The following is a 16,068-nucleotide window of genomic DNA, read 5'->3' as shown; positions in this document are numbered from 1 at the left end:
GATCTGCAACTCCCACGGGCTCCTCCTCTTTGCCCCTCTCTACTCCCCTGCCTCTGCCCCCCTCTGGCTGTGCAGAGCTGCACCCCAGCTAGCTCCAGAGGCAGGCCTGTTGCTCTGTGCTGCTGATTGGCCCCCCTGGCCCCACCCACACTGAGGCAGGGTAGGTCGGGCTAGGGGACCCGGTGCCAGGGGTGGAGCTCTGTGTCTGGGCAGGGCCCTTAGCGCAGGAGGGAAGGAGTGACCCAGGCGTCCTGAATCCACGACTAGGTGACTAGGAGAAAGCTACAGAAGAGTCAGGTGGTGGGAGAGGGCACATCGGCCGGAGGGAACTGGGTGCCACCCAGGACTGACATTTGGAATAAAATCTGTAAGGGAAAAAACAGCCAGGGCTTGGGAGTCAGGATGCTCAGGATGAGGCAACAAAGCAAAGTGTGGACACAGAGAGCCCCTGCTTGCTTTGCAGTGTGGTGGCCCTGTGGTGCCACTGGTGGTTCTCACAGCAGAGCCGCCCTGTTGGTCCGTGCTATTCTGAGGCAGCAGCAGGCTGGGGCAGCAGTGGGCACACTGGAGTTGCTGCACCTTGTCACTTGGTTGCTCCTCCACCTTTGTGCCAGAGATCATGGCCTGTCTCTCTTTCACTGGCCCAGGCCATGTCCTCCTTTTTGAGCCAGCTCTGTGGGGCCAGCGCCTTTTGCTTCTCTGGGTTCTCATGCTCTTTATGAGCCTATCCTTTCCCACAGAAACCCAGAGAGCCCCCGGGCTCTAGTAGCCAGGCCAGCATGCACCACATGCGGGGACCAGGTGGGACTTTCTCCCACTGCCACCTCCTATACTGCTGCTGTCCCACGGGCTCTGGTGTGGGCTGAGCTCCAGGCCACTAGTCTCATCCACGGCGTTTGCTCAACCCCTTATTTGTCCCACTCAGTCACAAAGTCTCCCACAGGGTACCCACCTGCTCATCTGCAATGGACAAACCTCCAACAGTCCTTAAAGAGCCCACCAGCCATGACGCCAAAACCCTGCACATTCCTGTCCGCAGTCCTGCTCCTACATTGCCCACTGTCCTCCACACAGTCTAACCCCACTTCGACTCTGATCTGCCTGATCTGGTACCCAAATCCACCCACCCAGGTGAGCAGTTCCGATTGCCCTTCTCTCACCCACACCAGTAAAGATCTGAGCCTCCTTCCCTGCCCTCAGGCCTTTCCATCTCTACAGGGCAAACACTTCCTGGCTGACTCGGGATGGAAGTTTGCTTCCCTGATCCCCTTGTGAGACCATCCTCACAGCCTCAATTCCTTATATCCCTTTAGCTGGTTTGCACACCAAGGACCACATAATGATCCCATTTATGTGAAATGTCCCCAAATCGGCAAATCTAGAGACGGAATGTGGTTTAGTGGTTGCCTAGAGTTGGGGGGATTGGGAAGAACTGAGGAGTGACTGCTAGAAGGTACGGGGTTTCTTTTTGGGGTGTCACAAATGTTACAAAATTGTGGTGATGGTCACACAATTCTGTGAATATACTAAAAACCACTGAATTGTACACTTTAAATGGATACACTGTATGGTATGTGAATGATATCTCAACAAAGCTGTTAACAATAAAAACCAAAACCAACCAGACCAACCCACAGCTGCAGCTCAGGGCTCTCCATCTCCTCTGGCTCCTCGTTGAAGGGGAAAAGTAGCAGTTTGGAGGCTCGGGGACCAATACAGCCGTGTGGTGGACATACATTACGGTTTCTTGACTGTCCTTCACCTGAACCCCCTTCTTGTGCTTAGAAACTCCCTACCACAAACCTAGGGAGAAGATAGAGCCCACCTCCCACCATATGAAAGACCAGACACTTGGCTTTCCCAGCATCACCTTTGCAGCCAGGTGACTCGATGCCTCTGCCAGGAATGCCTCAGTCTAGCGCAGAGCAGGGGGAAGTGGGGCACCTCTGGTGTCGGCACTGACATCTTCACGTCGACACTCGTTCCCAGGTAGGGCTTACAGTGCTTTTAACTGCTCTGACTTTATCCCCCACTCCTTTTTTGGAGCTTCTCTCCAGCCTTCTTAGTGTTTCTGTGAGCCCAGTAGTTCAATAGTGTATTTCTGCTTTTATCAGCCAGAATCGGTCTTTTGGCTTTAAACTAGGATTGACACACGTGACACTGGGGACCCTGTAGCACTGGCTCCCTCACTCCCCCTGGGACAGGCGAACTATCCTGGTAGCTAGAGCCCTCATCTAACAATCACTGGGAGAAGCGCACTTTATGCATTTCTGTCATCCGAACTACATCTTTTCCCCCATCCCAGAAGCATCAAGCAATAACAGATGTCTTAGCTTCTAATTCTACCTCTTCCTTTCCCTTACAGCTGCTTTTTATTTTTTAAATTATTATTTTTTTGGCTGTGCCACACAGCACACAGAATTTTAGTTCCCCGACCAGGGGGCCCCCTGCAGTGGAAGCTGGGTCCTAAACATTGGACTGCCAGGGAATTCCCTATAGCTGCTTTTTAGATGTTAATCTTTCTAATGTTCTGTAGTTTTTGTGATTTACCTAGGTCCCCAACCCCACCGTCTGTGATTAACTGGTGTTCCTGATTCTTAGGGTTTATAAATTATCAATTATAATTCTCATCCCCTTTAACATACTCTCTGCTTCTGGAACTCTGATTTGTCTCACATCTCCTCACTCTATCCTCCGTGTTGTTTAACCTCTTTTCCTCAGTTTCCATTTCTCTCTATCCCTGGGCTCCATCTGTGTAACTTCACATCTACTTCCAGTTCATTCTCCTTCTAGGTGTGTCTAATCTGCAGCTTAACCATAAAGTTTCTAACTTCAAATATATATTTTTCAAATATATTTTTCATTAAAATTTTTTTTTTATCAATCTGGTCCTTTTTGATATTTTTTTTCATCAGGCATAGCTTTTCTTTAAACGTAAGTAAGACATTTTATATTTTGTATTTTATACTTCTAACATCTCAGTCTTTGCTGGTCTGATTCTCTTGCCTGTTGTTCCTAATGACTCTTGCTTATGGGTTTTTTTTTTCCTCGTTTGCTTTGTTTTCACTGTAAGCTTAGATTCCTTGAAATTTTATCTGAAGGAATTCCTTGAGGCCTGGGTTTAAAGTACAATCCTCAAGAGAGGAATGCATTTGCTTCTGCCAGGTGCCTGAAGGCACTATCAACCTGAGATCACTTTAAACTGAATTGTCAGCTCGAGGATTTTCCAGTCCACACAGGCAATATGAATTCTCCACCCAAACAGTACTGAGAGCCAGCTGTGCTTACATATTATCATATTTTTGTCCCCACCTTCTACCTCCCCTGCATCCAAGACCAAAGCTAAGTAGGTGAGTTGTGGGATTGGTTCCGTCTTTGAATGATCGTGTCATCTGTTCAGTTTAAATAGGAAGGGTCTCTGATCTGACTTCCCACTTTGTAGGAGCATTAGATTTATTGCCCACCCAACACGTGGCCCCTGAAATGGTAACTCTAGGCCACCCACAAAAGAAGCAGAATAAAAAGATGAGTGACACGAGTGTTCATGAACTGGCTCCTACATATAAAGTCCCAGTCCTGGGAGCCACTCACAGACTCTGTGGCCTTCAACTGGCCTCAATGTCACTCACCAGTCCTTTTCCTTCTATGCCAGAATCATTATTTTAAGGCAAGAACGGGAGGACTTGAGGACATGATGACCCAGATCCAAGCAGAAGAAGTGTGGAATGGCAGAAGGCTGAGCTGCTCTTGTCCAGCCCTCAGGCAGTCCAAGAGCCTTCTAGTCATCTCTGAGCCAGTTGGGCTCCCAGGCAGCTGTCACCCTTGCCCTTGAATGGGAAAGAGTAGAACGGGCCAAGCCCAAATGTGTCCCCACAGATGCATTTCTCACTGGGACAGTGGCAGAGCTGAGGACAGCTCCTTACTACTCTTTGCTCAAAGGGAGATGTCTTCTGTCCTTGCCTGCATTTCGGCGCCTCTTTCGACTCAAGAAGCTCTCTAGCTTCTTGCTTCGTTTCAGCTCCTTGAACTTCTCAGCTAGGACCAACTGGCGCTGCTCAGCTAGAGGACAAGGAGAAAGAAAGCCGGTAAGCAAAGGAGGAAGCTCGCTTCTTTCCCCTTCCCCAGGTCAGTAATTCTCAACCACTATGCAGTGATATGTGACTCATCTGGAGTTCACCGGTGTGTGTAAGCAAGCTGACTTCTATGAATCTGCTCCTTCTCAATTCAACCAACTACGAGCTCCTTCTCTGTGCCCTACCCACATATGTGGGGGTGGGACAGAGATAAAAACAATACTCCCTGCCCATGGTCATTAGGGATACAAGAATGGTTACAAACAACAACTCCCTACTATTTCTACTTTCCTCCAACTTACCATGGGATCCAGCCTTCATGCCTCCCTTAGGGAGCTCATGGACCCCTAACGCAGTATCCTGCCTCTATGGCCACCCAACCCCTGTTCCTGTAACTAGCCTGTCATAGCTGTGTCCCACTCACATTTCTTCAGGAAGTATGGCCGATGGCCCTGCTGGGCCTGAGCCCGCCGCTCCTGCTTCAGGGCCAGGTGCAGCTCCTGCTGCCGCTTCCGTTCCTGCTGTGCCATTTCTTGCTGCTCCTGAGGAGCAAAGATGAGATCGGTGAGACACGTGAATAGCGGGGACTGTGAATCACCTCCTGCCTCGACCTGCTCTCACCTTCCTCCCCCGTATTCTGACTTACTCACCATTTGCTGAAGCAGCTGCTGCAGTTTCTCACGCTCCTCCCCTGAACGGCGCTTCTTCAGCTGCTTTTTCACAAGCTCCACGTTGGAAAATGAGTATGACAGTTAGCATTCTGTAAATGTTAGGTGAAACTCTGTGCCAAGCATTATTCTAAGAGGTTCGCATATGTTGTTAACTCACATAAACACTACGAGATAGGAATTATCTTTCTGTGATAAGGAAACTGAAGCAAAAAGAGGTTAACTAACTTGTCAATGATCACACAGCTAGTAAATTGACACGCCCTGCTCCCCTCTGCCCGACTCTCTGACCTGTGCTCTAGTCTCACCACTCGGAATCCCCACAGACCAATCTCACGTTACTCACATCTTTCTCTCTGGCTCGGATGTCATTTAGGAATTGATACGTTTTATCAAACACCTCAGGATTATATTCCCCTGACAGATCGTCAAAGCGGGGGTCCCGGGCTACCTTTGGAGCGAACAGAGAGAATATAAAAGAACTGTTCAGTCTCCTTTCACTGAGAAAGAGCTTACTGGCTCCTCCTCACCTTCTTACTGACAGGAACAACTTGACGCAGAAATGGCACCCGGACCTTGGCTGACATTTCCAGAGGCCTATGGAGAAATTAAACAGGTCAAGGGAACTCCAGTCTTGTCAAAGGCCTCCCACCTGCCACCCAAGAAAGCAGACACCTACTCAAGGTCCCACCTATCCTCCAACTCCTGGGGCAGGCCTTGCTCCTCACCTGTGTTTATCTGCAACACATGCTTTTTGGACAGGTGGTCTGGAACTTTGCTTCTTAGTGCTGTTTCCAGTTACCAATTGTTTGTACGTCTTAGTCCCCACTTGGCTCTGCAATTCTAACAGCTCCTCAAATGACATGTGAGATGTGCCTGTGAAAGGTAGGTGGGGGTGGGAGGGAACCGCAACTCAGCTCAGCATCTGCCACTGCTGCAAAGGTGCCACCCCATCTTCATTCTTCATAGGTAACTGATCCTTTCCAACATCCCCTTCAGACCAATCACTGCAGGTCCTGGGCAGCACAGCTTGTAACGGCGCTACACTGACACCTAACTCCCCATCGGTTCCAGGTACCTGGGGCCTCACCTTGCTAAAGAAGGTGTATATGTAAGGCTCTTTTAAATCACTCCTTCACAGGTTTCCCCATAAGGACCTCTGTCTCCCTTGCTCAGCTACCATCGCCATTATTCTGGTTCAGGATACGCTCAGCACCTCTCACCTCAATCAGTACTCTAGCCTCCTCACTGCTCTCCCAACCTCCAGTCTCACTCCTCTCAAAGCTATGCTCCCCGCTTCAGCCTGGGAGAGGCATCTGAAAAGCAAAACCTGGGGAGGGGGTAAATTGGGAGATTGGGATTGACATATACACACTACTATTGATATATATAAAACAGACAACTAATAAGGACCTACTGTAGCACAGGGAACTCTACTCAATACTCTATAATGACCTATATGGGAAAAGAATCTAAAAAAGTGGATAGGACTTCCCTGGTGGCACAGTGGTTAAGAATCCGCCTGCCAATGCAGGGAACACGGGTTTGATCCTGGTCTGGGAAGATCCCACATGCTGCGGAGCAACTAAGTCCGTGTGCCATAACTACTGAAGCCCACGCCTGGAGCCCGTGCTCCGCGACAACAGAAGCCACCGCAATGAGAAGCCCGCGCACCACAACGAAGAGTAGCCCCCACTCACCGCAACTAGAGAAAAGCCCACGTACAGCAACGAAGACCCAACACAGCCAAAAATAATATAAAATTAAAAAATAAGAGTGGATATATGTATAACTGATTCACTTTGCTGTACACCTGAAACTAACACATTGTAAATCAACCATACTCCAATAAAAATTTTTTTAAAAAAGGAAACTGGGCTTCCCTGGTGGCACAGTGGTTGAGAGTCCGCCTGCCGATGCAGGGGACATGGGTTCGTGCCCCGGTCCGGGAGGATCCCACATGCCGCGGAGCGGCTGGGCCCGTGAGCCATGGCCGCTGAGCCTGCGCGTCCGGAGCCTGTGCTCTGCAATGGGAGAGGGCGCAGCAGTGAGAGGCCCGCGTACCGCAAAAAAAAAAAAAAAAAAAAAAAAAAAAGGAAACTACTTCAGACCTGAAGTTTTCACTTTAAGTTCTTTAATAAAATAACTTTCTCTTTCCAAAAAAAAAAAGAAAAAGGCAAATCTGATCTTATCACTCCCACCTCATTTCTACATACATATCCTACACGTTATGTCACTCCAGAACTCAAAACTCCCCAATGGCTTCCATCTTGCTCAGAAGAAAAGCTCTAGGCTTTGTAATAGCCTGAAGACCCCATGTGACCTAGCCCGGGTTTTGGCTCTAATCTCATCTCCTACCATCTCCTCCTTCCTACTCCTCTCCAGTCAACTGGCCTCCAAGCAGTTCCTAAGCAGGAAGGTATGCTCCCACCTCAGTTCCTTTGCACAGGACTTTGCTTGGAACACTTCCTCCAGTTGTACTGCTTGCTCCCTCACCTCCTTCAAACGGTTTCTCAAATGTCACCTACCCAGTGAGGCCTTCTGTGATTACATAAAACTGTAACCCCTCCCCTGCGTTCTCTTCAAAGCTCTTATCACCTTTTTCAAAAAATTTACCCTTTAAAAATCTGCAATTCCGTGTTTTATTGTCTTCTATTAATTTGCTTGGTTTTTTTTAACCCCTAAAAGGTAACCTTCATGAGGACAGTGTTCTGCTGCTTTATCTACTACTGTATCTCCAGCATCTAGAACTGTGCCTGCACACAACAGATGCTCAACAATGTTGGCAAAATTTGTTGAATCCTCACCTACTAAGCCTTCTCCAACAATCCATCCCCCTTCCTGACTCTGCTTTTGAACATAACGTTTCCTCCCCTGCGAAAAACCCTCTTCGCCCTTTAAAAAACTGCTCAGGATGTTCTAATCCAGGAAGCATTCTCTCTCACTCCCCACTTTCCAGTGCGTTGGGGGGGAGCTCCCGGTGTTCGCATCTTTCAGAGAACTTAAGTCTCACGGTCACGGCGTCTCCAGGCTCCGAGCCCGCACCACACGCGGTGCCACTGGCCCCTCACCCCGCCTCCACGGCTGCCCCTCGGCCCGGCGCCGTCCCCTCACCCTTCTGCAGGTCCCCGGGCCCCAGGCCCCCGCCGTCCCGAGACCCCCGAGGAGACCCGGAGGCCGCCCATTCCCGGGAGTTTGCAGCCAGCATCCGCTCTCGCAGCGCGCCGAAGACAAATGGCGCTACTTCCGCTCCGGCGGCGGCCGCCCCGCCCCACTCCTTCCGGCATCTCCGGCAGGCCGAGTCCGCGAGGCTTGGTGACAATAGAGCAGATCCCGTCCAGCGCCGGGCGGGCCGCTGGTGCGCTCCGCTGGGCGGAAAAGGGCGCCCACCGTAAATAACGTTGCCCCCTCCCTTTTGTCGCTTGGCGCTGCACCCCGCGCCGAAGAGAAACTCCGGCCAGTCCGTGGCGGTATTTGGTTTCCTAATGCTCTTGGCTGAGAAGCCAGAACCTCAGCACCCTGGCCCCACTGCAAACTCCTGCCGTCCCCTGCCTATTCCACACAAAAGAGAGCACACGTTTGGAGACTTTCAATTCATTTTTATAAAATGTGAGCTGGCTGAGAGCGTCAGGGTACAGCAACAGCTCAAGGAACGGTAGGATTATCTGCTGGTCCTCCCCTCCCCAGGTCAGGGAGAAGGAGATTTCATGCCAACAGCTGCAACTCCTCTCAGCTCCCAATCAATGCTCAGGGCTCAAGCAGCGGGAAGAGGTGGAAAGAGGGGTGGGGAGGGGAAGCTCCTGAGGCTGACACTGCTTGCTTCTCCCTCCTCCCCATTCCCTTCGCTTCCCAGCAGAGCATGGCTGACCTGGGGCAGAGCAGAGGCCCAGGAGCAGTTGGAGGGAGGTGAATGGGACAGAGCACCAAGGGGACGGGGCCCTCGGCCCAAGGAGGAAGGGACCTAGCCCTCCCCCCTGCAGCTCCCCACTAAGTTCACAGCACAGAAAACACCTCTAGTCCAACAACTCCATGTGGAGGTATACCAAGTCCAGGGTCCAAAGGGGCAGGCGGGGGAGAGATGGGCAAGGGCAGTGAAGACACCAGCAGGCTCAGGAAGGGAGGCGGCAGAAACTTCCTCCTACCCATGGGAGGAGACAATGGGGCGACTGATATTGCTGTTGGTGGTCATGGCATTCAGCTCCCACCTGGAAGGCCAAAAATGACAGGCAGAAAGGACAGAAGGGGGAGCCTCCGCCCCCAAGTCCAGAATTGCTCAAACAAAGCAATGAACACACCAGTGCCTTCAACTTCCTAAAGCTCAACCACCCACGGCCACCTCTTCCTTACAGCCCTATGAGGGTTAACAATCAGGTCTCCACCCACCACCAAACCCACTACCACCCACTAGTCCACCTGCAAGCTCATGTGGACTTCCTGTTTATGTTTACATATTGATATTCTTGTGCCCAACACCTGGAGAAAAACATTTGTGTATATATTATCTCAATAAACTTCCCAACCTACCTTTCCTCCTCTGCTCAGATCCAACCAGGATGCCCCTCCCCCCCACCAGGAATGTCAGTTTTTGCTCTCAACTCCCATCCTTTTAAGGCCCTGATTCAGCTCTCCTATCCTCCCTGAGGCCTTCCCCAGCCATCCCACCATATTAAAATTAAATTCCCCTCTTTTTGACAACTGTCATTCTACGAAGTACCTCCTTATGCCAAGGCTCTACTCTACTTGGTACTAGGCACTTGCACATGTGTTCATCTTGGGCCAGCCTGGGATCCATCTGTTCAGCCTTGTATACTCTATCACCAAATACTGAACACACAGACCCTCAGCAAGTAAGGATTAAGCTGAACTGAATCAAGGAGAGGAAAGTGTCGCAGAATGACCCAGAAGGGCACAATTATACACAAGATAACTTTCAGTGCTTGATTTAGACCTAAGAATGGAATTCATAAGGGAAGGAGCTAGGAAGGACCTCCCTTAATTCTGGAATTAATGTGATCCAGAGGCTCCTAAACTTGTTTTTTTCTCCACAGCTAGGGTCTAAGATTTAATCAAATTTTCTCAGCATATTAACAAAAATAACTGTATAAGCTCAGGAATTAGGAAGTGATGCCTGAGAGCTTGGTTTGAAAACTGGACATTTTTTCCATAAAACTTACCCAGCTGACAGTTTTATATTTCCTTCTAGCTCCCTCTCCACAAGTACACTACAGAACAAAATCTCTCTCCTGCACACTGAGACCAAGCCAATCAGGTCACGCGCCTGTGCTGCCCACTCACCCTCAACCAGTCCCTCCTTTCCAACCATTCACTGTACCTGATGTCATGGGGCAAACAGGACTGGTCCAGGTTATACTGAATCACAGCCAGTTTGCACAGAGTCTTCAGACTAGGGCCTTTAAAGGAGGAGTGGGGGAGAGGGAGATGGTCAAAGCCGAGGAAAGGGTCCAGTCCTGGATATCACCACCCAAAGACAGGGACCCTGAGGGCAAATGCATTTAGGGAATAAGTGTACTTACTAAAGTCCAAAATGTGTAAGTCAGAATGATCTATGAGGTCAAATTCATCTCCCAGGCCTTCCTCAGGAGACGGACTATAGGGATCAAAAGAGAGATGAAGGAAGGAGCGAAGACTACCCACGAGACCCTCTTGCTCAAATGTCTCCCATGTTAGTCACAGGCTTAGGCCCTTCCTGGAGCCCTCCCCTCTCTCCTCCTAACCTGGTACCCCCAAAGAGGACAATCTTGTCACCAACAATACAGCAGCACTGGCGCCGGCGGGGACATGGCCCCTTCCCCTTCGGTTCAATCTTTTTCCAGGTAAACGACACTAAAGAGAAGTTTAAATGGAGGTTCAACACCTGCTAGCCCAGATATCCTCTCCACTCCCGCCCCTCACCCACTCAGGATTATTCTTTTCTTTTCCACGCCCCCTCAATTGCTCCCTGTTCCTCCCTTAAAGGCAGTGCTCTTTACCAGGGTTAAACTTCCAGAGGTCATGGAAGTGCCGGTTCAGCCTTGCATTATAGCCACCAAAAATGTACAGCTCCCCATTGTAGCCAACTGGAAGGGGAGAGGAATGTCAAGAATGTAGGGGCAATGGGGGGACGGGGACTCGGCAGGGACCTAACAGACACTCACAGGCTGAGTGGCTCCGGCGCCCCTCAGGCAGCACTGGGGTGGGTGGACAGTCCAGCCAGGCCTCAGTCCTCGTGTCAAAGACACGGATGCGGTTGCAGTAAATCTCATTGTTGGAATGGAATGGCCCAAAACGGTCTGCACGGCCCCCAAAGACATACATGTGACTGCCCAGCATTGTGGCCGAGTGGAAGTCCCTCCAGCGTGCAGGGTTGCCCTGGGCAGGAGCAGAGATGGGAGGGGGAGGGGTCAGCTTTCACTGTTTGAGCTCCCTATGGTTCCTTAAATTGAGGGTGGGGATCTGGGAGAGAGCAAGAAGGGCCAACCTTTGTACAGATCAGGGTCCATGTCATGGTGCTGGTGTCCAGCTTGTGAATGTCATTGGAAAAGCAGTCCGCCTGACAAGGAAGAGAAAGGAAGTGAAGGAAGGAATAAAAGAGAGGAGCAGGGGTCACTCTCCGACCCTCCGTCCCTCCCACCTCAGAACCTGCAAGCAAACCAAAGCCTCCCATTCCACTACTTTCAATTCCCCTTCCTCCTTCTCATTCCCACCCTAGGGAAACCTCTAGTTTCTTCCCAGACCTACCAGCTGCTCGTAGCCCCCGAAAATGTACATGGTCTTGCCCAGGACACAAGCCGAATGTCCATCCCGGGCCCCAGGAACTGTTCCTGCCACTCGGGGTGTGGACCATTTGTGAGTATCTGAAGGAGGGGAGAGGGTGGGCCCAGTAAGCAAGCTGGTGCTCCCTCCTCGACTCTGGGGCGCCTTATTCCCAGCCCCCCTCAGCCCACACCTCCCCCAGTCCCGCGAGGCACCATTTGGCAGAACACAGCCTCCAGAGACTCATACTCACTGACGTCAAAGGCATAGAGCACATTGCAGGCCCCTTCGGTGTCATTCCGCCCACCCCAAAGGAAGACTGTGTCGTCGATGAGGACGGTGGAGTGTCCATACCGCATGTAGGGTACCACGGGAGCCTGCCCGCGGGTGGCGGGCCTCACTGGGGGCAGCTTTGTCCAACGCAAGGACACTGTGGGCACAGCTCTGCTCAGCCCTGGGAACCTCTCTTCAGGCTATCCACATTCTCGCAAACCACATGTTAGTTTCCCCCACCCCCTCTGGCCGTGGGGGCCACCATCAAACCTCACTCAGCCACCCACTGTCCTCCCTGATGTGAGCACCCAGAGATGATCCCTGAGTTAGCTTACCTGCATTGAAAATGTGCACATCAATCTGACGCAGCGTCTCATAGTCTTCACCAGAGCAGTAACCCCCGAAGGAGTACACCCGGTGTCCGACAGCCACTGCAGCATGGTTCACCCTGCGGGGCCCGCCCTCCAGGTGCACCGTCCACCGTAACATCCCCTGGGCCACTGGTTACAGCAACATGCCCCCCCGGCACGGCCTGCTGCCTCTGCTACCTGCACACAAGTTAGGGCCAGGGGCTCCTCAGGCAAAGCCTTTGCCTGGTTCACCGAGACTCTGCCCAGGACTAGCCTTGCCTCTAAGTGTCACCCTGGTGGCCCTCCCACACCACCCCTCCACAGCTCAGGTGGCTGGCTCTGCTCCAGGGGAGCTGCTGAGGTCAGGAAGCTAGCCCTGGCCCTGTGTTCTCCAACAGCAAAGGGTGGGGCCACTCTGACCTGACTGCCAGCTCAGACTGCTGATCAAGGGCTCAACGTGGTCGTCCCCTACTCATGGCGGCTGCACCCTGTCACTGGCTTGGCCCAAGCTCCAAGCCCCCTTCAAAGGTCAGTGAGTTCTCTTGTCTTTCTGCTTCTGCTCTGCTTACTGCCACCTCTCTAAGAATCTCTGTGCTCTTTGAGGTGGGGAGAGGGATCTCAAAATACTTAGAGCTATTAATAGCCCAGCCAACCCCAGACAGTCCACTGAAAGCTGGCATGAGTGCCTCCAAGCAGAAAAGCTTTTAGGCTTTTAGAGTGGAACAGTTCCTCTATCCAGGATGGGGTGGGATTGATCCCTGACAGGGACCTTCATGGATGAGTAGCCCCTCATAGGGGTCTCTTGTCAAGCAGAGCTGTTGTCATCGGGGTCACCCAGGGCCCCTCACAGGCAGGAGGAGTTCCTTTGACAGCTGTGCCTGGCATGCTGCCAAGAACTTAAGCCAGAAAGGTATGTGTGTGCTGGGGATTGAGGGGGTAGGGTTTTCTCCTCTTGCCACTTGCCCAACCTAGCCATTGTGGTAGAGAACGAGCTATTTCCAGCAGCTCTTCTCCCACTTGGGTCTCTGAAAGGGGACAGGGGTGGGGGTGTGCACTGGAAAGGGAAAGGAAAGCAAAATGCCCTTGGGCAGGACAAGAAAAAGACCCAGGGATGAGAGATCATGGTCTCTTAAAGACAACCCGCTAACCTAGTGATAATGGGTACATCTGAAGGCTCTGTCAGGCAAATCCTGCAGCTGGCACTGCCTGCTCTGGCAGGCACCTGCTGGGTTTGGGTAGATCATCTGCTCCCTGTTCAAGAAGCCCTGGCAGAAGGGGGAAAAAAAAAAAAAAGAAGCCCTGGCAGAAGGAAGAGCCAGGCAGAATCTCAAGCAAAGAAAAAGCTCAAGTAAGGGAGGCCCCTCGCAAGAAAGACACACTGGTTTCAGCTGGCTTTTGCCAGCCCTCCTGCCCCTGCCCAGCCTCCCTCAACCCCCAACCCCATGCTTTAAATAGCCACTCTGCCAAACCTGAAATAGCCCCTCAGGAAACCACTCTCACTTCATTACTCCTGTCCTCAATCCAAAAGCTCTTGGATCTGGGCTTGTAAGGACAGATAGGAAGGAGGTTGAAGAGCTTAAGAACCGGAGTCCATCTTCCCTCATAGCTTCCACTCCCCACTTCAGCTATATCAAGGTAAAGCAAAGAATTCAGAGGACAAGAGAGAAGCAATTCCATCCAAAGGTGGAGAAAAAAACCTTAGCTTCTCCTCCAAAAAAAAAAAAAAAAAAAAAACACAACTCAAGCTCGTGAAGAACAAGCCCCCAGGGTCTCAGGGGCTCCTCTTATCCCTGGGTCTCTCCCATCCTCCATCACTGCCGCATCCTCAAGCTTCTTCAATTCCCTTCATGTACCTATCCCCCTTGCTATTCTCTTGCAATTTTCATTCCCCGTTTCTGGCCCTTCTTGATCTCCTGAGAGCTTTGCCGTTTTCTCCTTCTTCCTTCTCCCACAACTCCAAGCTCCACCCCGACAGCCCTCCATTTTCCCTCTTCCACTAAGGGGAAAAAAGCTAATATCCATTGACCTCTTTCCGCCAGAGATATTCCTCCCTGTATATGACGCTATCCCTGTCGTCTCACAGTCATCCCAACCTCCCCTCCCGCACAACTCCAGACACCCCCGCCCTTTTCTTCCATTATCCTCAGCTTCCCTGTTCTCCTCATAACCCGATCTTCTTTCCAATTTCCTTTAGTGCCTCCTCCGGCTACCAGGCCTCTCCCACTGGTTTCCTCACCATCCTCCCGGAGCCCTTCTTTCCCCATTAACACTTTCCTTTCCCATCATCCCCCTAGCTCCCTCCCCACCCCCACCTCTTCACTCTCAGGCCCGTCCCCCACGACTCCAGCGCTAACCATGGGCATCCCCAGCCCCTATAGTTCTCCTTGTCCTTCAACCCACCCCGGACTACCTGCCAGGCCGGGCCGGGGCGGGGCCGCGGGTCCTCGCGCTGCCTGCAGCCTAGAACCCGTTGCACGCCAACCGACGACTCGATCCCCAACGAGATAAACACAACCAGGCTCTATCCTTCCGGCGGGCAGCTGTCTGCGAACATGCAGTCAGAGCTAAGTGCCCGAAGCCTACCGGGACTTGTAGTTCATGGGGTTCCGGAGGGACGTCGGGGGCTGAAGAGTGGGCAGGAGCCTGAGGAGATTCTGGGCATGTGCAGATACGTGTCAAAAATCGCGGGGTTGGGCTTCCCTGGTGGCGCAGTGGTTGAGAGTCCGCCTGCCGATGCGGGGCACACGGGTTCGTGCCCCGGTCTGGGAAGATCCCACATGCCGCGGAGCGGCTGGGCCCGTGAGCCATGGCTGCTGAGCCTGCGCGTCCGGAACCTGTGCTCCGCAACGGGAGAGGCCACAACAGTGAGAGGCCCGCGTACCGCAAAAAAAATAAAAAAATAAAAATTAAAAATAAAAATTAAAAAATTAAAAAAAATCGCGGGGTTTACTGGGTAATGTAGTCCTTGGTTGTCCGGGAAGAAGACGGTGGAGGCGGGGCAAGGGGCCGACTCTTCGTCCTCGCTCGCGTCAATCATGAGCGCGCGGCAGGGTTGGAGGACTAGGCACCCCGGCACGTCCTGCCGCGCCGGAAGTGAAGGTGCGAGTTTGGCAGCGGGCTCTGAGCGGGTAAGGCGCGCGGAAACGCCAGCGCGGAGAATCGGTGGGGCGGCTGGGGCCGCCGCAGCTGCGGCCGTTTGAAGGAAGCCTCTGGGACCCGAAGGGCGTTCGTCAGGCGGTACAGAGGGGAACCCCTTGGAGAGGAGAGAAGGGGGCGGGTACGCCTTGTCTAGGGGAGCTTATTTGGCGACCCGGAGTTCCTAAGTGGACTGGGGGGGAGGGGCGTCCTCGAAGGGATGTCTTTTGGGAGGTGGCATGGCCTCTGGCTGGGCTGTTAAGAATTGGCGGAGTAAGGCGGGTGGGCCTCCGTTGAAGATAAGTCGGCTTAAGAGGTGAAGGGCCCAGGAGAGGCTTGGATGGTGGGGAGGGGGGCAGGAAACTTGGGGCGTTTAAATGTTTCGTGACGTAGGAGACCACAAGGAGCTGGATGAGAGGCTGAAGGTGGACTTAATTTCATCTGATCACTATTCTCCTGCCGCCCTGTTCTTGCAGCCCCTGCCCGATGGCAGCAGTAGTTCTAGGGGGAGACACCATGGGTCCTGAACGTATCTTCCCCAATCAGACTGAGGAACTCGGGCCACACCAGGGCCCTACAGAAGGCACTGGGGATTGGAGCAGTGAGGAACCAGAGGAAGAGCAAGAGGAAACGGGGGCAGGACCAGCTGGCTACTCCTACCAGCCCCTGAACCAAGATCCTGAACAAGAGGAGGTGGAGCTGGCACCAGTGGGGGATGGAGAAGATGTAGTTGCTGATATCCAGGATCGGATCCAGGTATGGTGGAGGAGGCATTGTTCCTGAGCAGGTGAAGCTGGAGTCCTTGGACTGGCCCTG

At 52.3% G+C, this 16,068-nt stretch overlaps 2 protein-coding genes across 6 annotated transcripts in view; one reads left to right on the top strand and one right to left on the bottom strand.

The window, feature by feature from the left end:
• Positions 1-3,424: 3,424 nt before the first annotated feature.
• Positions 3,425-14,706, bottom strand: KLHDC3 (kelch domain containing 3). Of its 2 annotated transcripts, XM_060162936.1 has the most exons (15): positions 14,528-14,706; positions 12,103-12,315; positions 11,748-11,924; positions 11,480-11,595; positions 11,220-11,291; positions 10,897-11,110; positions 10,732-10,818; positions 10,477-10,585; positions 10,276-10,349; positions 5,470-5,617; positions 5,272-5,338; positions 5,088-5,192; positions 4,724-4,798; positions 4,498-4,615; positions 3,425-4,059 (listed from the first exon to the last, which is right to left on the bottom strand). In XM_060162936.1, the coding sequence occupies exons 2-15, from the start codon at positions 12,254-12,256 to the stop codon at positions 3,923-3,925; spliced, it is 1,653 nt and encodes a 550-aa protein (XP_060018919.1). In that variant the 5' UTR covers positions 12,257-12,315; positions 14,528-14,706; the 3' UTR covers positions 3,425-3,922. The 2 variants fall into 2 exon arrangements, with proteins under 2 accessions (XP_060018919.1, XP_060018918.1); XM_060162935.1 differs by lacking the exons at positions 3,425-4,059; positions 4,498-4,615; positions 4,724-4,798; ... (1 more) ...; positions 5,272-5,338; positions 5,470-5,617 and adding exons at positions 8,736-8,946; positions 10,074-10,152 and having other exon boundaries at positions 14,528-14,703.
• MEA1 (male-enhanced antigen 1) overlaps positions 12,869-16,068 on the top strand; it is a 4,027-nt gene continuing 827 nt past the window's right edge. The window contains exons 1-2 of one of the 4 annotated variants that reach the window (XM_060162937.1): positions 12,869-13,027; positions 15,729-16,008. In XM_060162937.1, coding sequence (XP_060018920.1) covers positions 15,739-16,008 — 270 coding nt within the window. In that variant the 5' untranslated portion in view covers positions 12,869-13,027; positions 15,729-15,738. Of the gene's footprint in view, positions 13,028-15,158; positions 15,395-15,728; positions 16,009-16,068 lie in introns of those variants that run through there. The other 3 variants (XM_060162939.1, XM_060162938.1, XM_060162940.1) reach the window with 3 other exon arrangements.

This window comes from Lagenorhynchus albirostris, chromosome 10 (assembly GCF_949774975.1).
Source record: "Lagenorhynchus albirostris chromosome 10, mLagAlb1.1, whole genome shotgun sequence".
Lineage (NCBI taxonomy): Eukaryota > Metazoa > Chordata > Mammalia > Artiodactyla > Delphinidae > Lagenorhynchus > Lagenorhynchus albirostris.
This window is presented reverse-complemented; position numbering and strand designations above follow the sequence as displayed.